This window comes from Pinus tabuliformis, chromosome 1_2, assembly GCF_031772625.1.
Source record: "Pinus tabuliformis cultivar Carrire ecotype Pingquan chromosome 1_2, CPIR1, whole genome shotgun sequence".
NCBI classification, from domain to species: Eukaryota; Viridiplantae; Streptophyta; class Pinopsida; order Pinales; family Pinaceae; genus Pinus; species Pinus tabuliformis.
Window position 1 is genome coordinate 476660539 of NC_142298.1, and position 7294 is coordinate 476667832.

General features: G+C 36.0%; 1 protein-coding gene across 1 annotated transcript; it reads left to right on the top strand.

Annotated features, from left to right (window-relative positions):
• Positions 1 to 2699: 2699 nt before the first annotated feature.
• Positions 2700 to 3648, top strand: LOC149206408 (cysteine-rich receptor-like protein kinase 42). The gene is made up of 2 exons (XM_089397690.1): positions 2700 to 3393; positions 3500 to 3648. Exons 1-2 carry the CDS (start codon positions 2700 to 2702, stop codon positions 3646 to 3648), a joined length of 843 nt encoding a protein of 280 aa, XP_089253816.1.
• The last annotated feature ends 3646 nt before the right edge of the window (positions 3649 to 7294 follow it).

Genomic DNA, 7294 nt, shown 5'->3' on the forward strand with positions numbered 1-7294 from the left:
ACTCGGTTGTAGGATGAGCCTCTTGGCTCAACGATATGTAATTCATTTTAGAACAGATATATTAATAAAGAAAACATGTTTTAGTGTCAACCATCAATATAAAAAAAATCCCTGGAAAAATAGTAATTTTATTCAAAAAGAGAAAAATTACATGTTGTAGATGCTAATGAGCATATGTAGTAATAGCAGGTCCGATTTGGAGAAAAATTACATGTTGTAGATGCTAATGAGCATATGTAGTAATAGCATGTCTGATTTCTCAGAATCCATAAGACACTGATCTCTTCTTTCCTACCTTTTTTCTTTTCTACTTTTCGTCAAACACGAGTGTTGGGAGTGGAAGTTACAATAGACATTTGATTCTCGTTGGTATTAGTTAGATATTCTTTCTCCGAATCCGATCCTTCTGATCCATGGATTCGTTTACTACCACTAACTTCTTTCCTTGTTGTGTGCTGCTCGAACTGCTGTGAAGGGTTGTTAGGATGCTGTATTAATGTAGATTTGTGCTCTGTGATGTCCTTATGTGGATTGATCTGTACATTCTACTAGTTGTTGTCTGCATTGCTCTTTGTTGTCTCATCTTCTTCTCTTGTTTCAACTAGAGGCTCTGTACATTGCCAACCTTTTGGTTTTTGTGATTGTTTCTTATTTCTTCTAGCGTGTTTTTTTAGCTTGTGGGAAAGTACTGAGAAGGTGGGTAGGTACTAAGAAGGTGACCTGTTTGTTGACATCCACGGCACCGGAATGTCTTATTTTCATAATCTAGTGGTTGAGTCCACTGTATATTGTTATGGATCAGATTATTGCTATCAAGTAATCCTTGACTAAGATCTACCTCAACACATATTTTGATGAAAGTGAATATGCCTCTTAAGACTCTATCCGCATCTTGAGAAAATTTCCTATAAAATTTCCATTCCTTCTAATACTTTGTGATGCCAGAAATGTAGTGGGAGGTTTTGTATCCTGACCCAAACAGGCATTTTAGAAACCACCATAGTAGTGGCATCAAAACCTGGGAACCAAGGGATCATGAAAAGTCTTGGATTGCCCAGAACCAAGGTCCCTCATTGAGGCATATTCCTTATCCTTGACTGTGTCGAATTTGACAATAAAAAACCCCTTGGAACATAGATGGATATCACAATTTGTTGACCATGTGGAGTAGATCCATTGATGTAATGCATCTGATTTAGGCAAAAAACCAAAAACCATTGAATTTGCATATGACAATGTTAGTATACCTCAGGCAGAGAGACTCTCAAGGCTGGTATCTGTGATTTTTGCTCCACTATGTGGGGTCCAGGTAGTTGTGGTGGTGGTGTTGGTTTGGTGCTCACTCAACTATCAATAAAATATTTCAATGCCCATATTAAATAACATAATTATATATCAACTTTATATAAAGAAAAATAAAGTAATTTAAATTAAAAGTTTTCTTATAATTTCACTTTTGTTTTGAACCTGTGATCACATGCTCTTAATCATTAGGCCCACTCAAGTTGTATATATACATACAAATTTTAGGAAAATTTGACATACAAATTTCACGAAAATTTGACTAAAAAAATTTATTAAACAATATCCCAATGAATAAGATGTAAAATCAATAAACCAATTATCAATTTACGACACGGTGCTTGAAATTTACAGGATCCCAAATGTATAGATGAGAGAATTAGTGACCCATGGGTCATTTAAGGGCGAAAATACTGCCTTCCCTCGCATGAAACCAGGTACTCAGCCGATGACTTTAAACACCACGTCAATGGCGACATTGGATATCAAGTCGACGAGGAGCTGGACTCATGGATGTACCGGATAAAACAATTCGTATACCGCCGCTACCTAGAATATTCAAAATATTTAACTATTTTTAAATCGTCTAATGAGGAGGAGGAGTTCGAAAATTATGGAAATTTCGGTTATATTTAGAGAAAAGATTTTTGTAAATCCAAGTTATAGTTGTTTTAACTTCAAAATTTTTGATGTACTGAACCCATTTCCACCATCAAAAACAAGATTCAAACACTGCTTTTACAAGATTTTTTAAATTTTTTTACCAGACACTTTTGCCAGTGCCGACAATTCCTCTGCCTCTTTACACTACTTAATCTCAGGTTAATTCCTCCACCTCGTTACACTACTTAATCTTAATTGATATTCAAAAAAATCAATAAAACATATGACCAGATTATAAAGTATACTCATTAACAGACACCTTTGTTCAACCCTAACCCGCAGAACTTACTCCGGGAGTTAATGTTTTTTAAAATCAAAATAATAAAAATATAGACGCAAAATAACATAGACTCTAGATGTTGAATTGAAATATGAAGCTCCGAGATTGCGCTGACCGTTTCTATTAAATCTCGTATTTGCTTTCTCATCCGCTTCAAAATGGCACTGCAACCTTGCCTTACCTTTCAACGGGGTTGTTCTTGATAAAAGAAAGGCAGCGCTCACACTTTTTCAGGTTCTCCGCAGATTGATTTCAATTAGAGAATGGCTCCTTCCAACAAGGTCTGTAATTGCACAAGGAATATCACTCGCTTCACTTCCAAATCCAAATTATCTCTCCCCGTCATTCTCTTTCTACTAACAATAGCATTAGCTCACTATGATTCTTCAAGTCATGATTTCATACAACCATTACGTACTCGTGGAGTAGACGTTTCTCTTGTCGTCCTGGTAATATGACGGCTGGAAGTTCTTTGGAAAGGAATTTGATGGTGGTTCTGAATTCGTTGGTGGAGAATGTTAATAAGACGGGCTACAGTATTTCATCTCATGGAGAGAATGGAGATAAGGTGTACGGACTTGCTCAGTGCAGGGGAGACCTCAATGCCTCTGCTTGCCGGGCATGCGTTTCAAACATTACCAAGTCTTTCACTCATTATTTTACCAATTGTATTTCCGTAAGCATTTATCTGAGCGGATGCTTTTTGAGATCTGCCGCTCACAACTTTTATCAAACAAATTTGCAGAATGCATCATGGTACTCCACTACAGTTTGCGATAACAGTACTATAAATGGCACAGATGGAAATGCAAGGGGCTTCAAGGATTGGAATATTGCCAATCTATTGACCAGCGTTATGGAGAATGCCGAGTCCAGTAATGTGGGTTTCGCTACAAGAAATGAGAATGGGGTTTATTCTCTGGCTCAATGTTGGAGCCTTCCCATGAATCAATGTAAACAGTGCCTCCAAAGTCTGTACGACTCTTTGGGTTCGTGTCCAGCAAGAACTAGCCAAGGAGGCGCCTTCTATGACTACTGTGTAATTCGTTATGCGAGGTACAAGTTTTACGGTGATGGTGTCCCTTTGCTCACTGCCTCAACTGCAGGTGGAAGTGGTCCTGCTATACCGCCGTCAAGGGCACCAGAAGGTACTCTTGTCATCCATATTTAGATCAGTGGTAATATCTGAAAATGCATCTGCTAATTAAATTCAGTCATGAAAGCATTTACTAATCTGATTCTTATTAACTGCAGGAAAACGTCATCGTAAAATGTTGGAATGGAGCATTGGTGGTGCGGTTGTTGTGTTGTTATTGGTGGGAGTGGTTGTGGCCGTATTTTGGAAGCGAAAAGTTATGAAATCCGGCTATAGCAAAGGGCTTCCGGGTGAGATGATTTTATAACGAAAGTTTTAAATCATATTTTCAAAAGAAGCAAAAAGCAATCACTTTTAGGGATATTTAGGTAGGGCTTTTATGACTTTAGTACATCTTCAAACCCTGCAATACATGTCTTAGCCCCTTTTATAAGATTTCACAACTGGAGCTCGACGCTGGGACGTCACCACCTATGTATACAATATAATTTCTCTCATTTTGACGAAAAAAACCCTGGAAATGTTTAACTGAAAACACAGAAATTGTAAAATTCAAATTCAAATGAAATAGCCCTAACTAGCGAACACTGATGAATGACCGGTCAATACTTTCCGAGGTTTTCACAGCTTTTGCAAACCATATTGAATTATTCTCGGTTGCAAATTTTATGAAGATTTTATAAATAGTAAAATAAATTTGAGTGTATTTTTAAATATGAATTTAGGAAGATTTTAATGTTCAAAGTAATAATAATATATCCATCAAGTACTAATAATATTGAGGGCATACGTTTTGAATTTTTTTTTACTGTTTAACAAGTAAAGAAACAGAATTTTTCCATTAGCATTCTATAGTCTTAAGAGCTCAAATTTAAAGACATTAGATTCAACTAAGAATTAATGGAACTTATAGGAGCCATGGTAACCATTCACTTGAAATTTTCATTTCCAATCATGACATAAACTTATTCTATAAAAACTAAGATTTATTATCTAAAAAACAACATACAAAGTCAGAAAATAAAATAAAATAAAATTGTTATATCACTTATACAGCTTGAGTGGGCCTAATGGTTAAGAGTATGTGTTTCCTCCTAAGAGTTCACATGTTCAAAACCAGAAGGGGGTAGAGTATGTATCCCCTTGACCCACAAATAAGGGGGTCTCATACACCAATTTGGTGTTTGGCTTGGCAGTGACCTTAAAATTGGATAATAATAATAAAAAATCCCTGCCCGTAGTACAGTGATGTGTGGTTTGACTTTAAGTCACTTGGGCGAAGCCCGAGAGACCGAAGTTCAAATCTCATTGAGTACATTGACCTGCTGTGGTGGAAGCTAAAGGGGCGGATTCCCCAATCCCGTCTTGGCGAGTCTACTCTTCCTAAAATTGTAGGGAAGCTAAAGGGGCGGATTCCCCAATCCCATGTGGTGGAAGCTAAAGGAGCGGATTCCCCAATCCCGTCTTGGTGAGTCTGTTCTTCCTAAAATCATAGGGAAGTTAAAGGGGCAGATTCCCCAATCTCGTCTTGGCGGCACGTGAGTCTACTCTTCCTAAATCATAGGAACGACATGTGAGTCTGCTCTTGCTAAAATCATAGGAACTTAGTATACCCGAATTGCAGGTGGTTGGCCATGCTCTTGGTTAAAATCATAGGAACTTAGTATACCCGACTTGTAGGTGGTTGGCCATGCTCTTGGTTAAAATCATAGGAACTTAGTATACCCGACTTGCAGGTGGTTGGCTATGCGCTTGGTGTTATAGAGGCAACTATGAGGATTGATCCTGGGTCTCCCATAGATTAGGGCTGGCAGTTACCGATTCACCATGTGGTTAAAAAAAAAATCCCTGCCCGGAGGTGGGTCCCTTGGATAATAATAATAATAAATTGCTACCTGGAGGTGGGTCACTTGTCCCACAAATAAGGGGGTCTCATACACCAATTTGGTGTCCACCGTGGTGTGACCTTAAAATTAAATAATAATAATTATTAATATTTCTATTGAACATGCCGTAAATATGATTACTCTATCCCCATAGGTCACTGTTTTATATAACATATAAATGTCCCATGAGTGTAATTGCGCCCAATAAAATTGAACATTTAGACTTTAGTCTTCAACCTGCATGGTGCATAGAAGTATGATAAGAATGCCATACTATGAACACGGTTAGTGCTGATGTTGGAGTCTTAGCATTATGGACACCATTAATTTTAGAATTTCAATTCTTAGAATTGATAGTGTCTTTATTTTCTATATTCTAATTCAAATTGGCTTATATTTAAGATATTATAGTTTTAAATATATATATTCAATTTCTCTTAGATAATTTTTTATACTAAAATTAGATATAGATAGATTTTTAATCTATTTATTAAATTGATAATTTTAAAAATTAATTAGACTAAAATGTAAAATTTTAACATAATTAGGAAAAATATTAATTAAATTACACTTCAATACTTAAAAAAAATACTAATAAATACTGATTAAATTAAATTTAACCATGGATGATTCTCAAAATAAACCCATTTTTTTTATAACTCACTTCGAGGATTTCAAAGGTGTTCATTGGGCAGAAGGGATTGTATCCCTTCTCTGGCGATGGCCTATGCTAAAGACCGTAATTCTCGATCAGTATCCTTATTCTCCTTCTCCCCTCGTTAGGGATGGTCAAGGCTAAATACTATAGCTCTCCATCTATATTCTTTGATGGCTTAGGCTAAATTCTATAGCTTTTGATCAATATCCTTATCTAGCTTTCCCTTCTCTTTAGGCGAGAAAGTTGCAGGCAGAATTAAGACAAAAAGGGAGTGATGTTTGGAAAACATGAACTATTGAATCAAATGGGTGACAAACCCCAAAGCGAAGGTCAATATATGGTCAAGATATGCTGTCCATATATATTGCTGAATATGGTTGTATCTGTATACAATATACGCCACTGCCAGCGAGCCTGCATGGCCGGCCTCTGTTTTTAACACGGTTGAGAATCAATGTACTGTAAACCTTTTATTTGTAAAAAGCATGGAAATAAAAATAAATTTTCGTACGATTATAATTGAAAGATGCTCTTGATTTTATTAGATTTTTTCAGAAAGAAAAGCTTTAATATGCTCTTGATTTTATTAGATATGGTTACGAAACTAAGTATTAAGTAGGAGATGGAAAACTTTATATATATATATATATATAAAGTTTTCAAACTAAGTTGGCAGCAATGAGATAAAATACATGATATATAAAAATAAATTGGGTATATAAAAGTAATATATAATTATTATTATTATTTATTTATTTAGTTATTTATTTATTTATATGAGGTTAAATTTATAAATAAAATTTCAATTTCAAGTATATAGTAATAATTGTTAAATATATTTTCTTATCGTAGTGATATTTCAAATTATTCAAATACACACACAAGGGTTTTAAATGAGAGATGGGAGTGAGAAGGGATGGAGACACCATCGTCAACTCACTCAAGCTAGGTGGGAGGCATGGTTGTTTCATTCTCCATAGGTTCTTTCATTGTATCTACTCTCACCTCACATGATTCTGAATAATGAAGCATGTTGGAATTGTCTCACTCATCAATTCTTCTTGAGGCTCACATGTCAATCAATATGGCTTGGTTATTCCATAATCTTATTTACGCAAAGGCAATCTGCAAAAGACTTCTCTCATTCGGTATTTCGATAGTCTTTGTGGGAAATTCCATGCTTGCACAATTGTTTCTATCTTTGTTGAGGGGGTTGGCCATGGTCCTCCTAACTTGGCCACCCCCATCTCACTTTTTCTTTGGCCCATCTTGGGATTTTTGTGTTTCATTCAGTGCTGGGTACACTTAGTTCTTATCACCTTCAGTCTCTTCCTTATGAATGAGTGGTATTTCGAAGTTCGAGGCAGATGTTGGGCTTGGAAGTTGGTCCAAGAGCACTACGCACTACT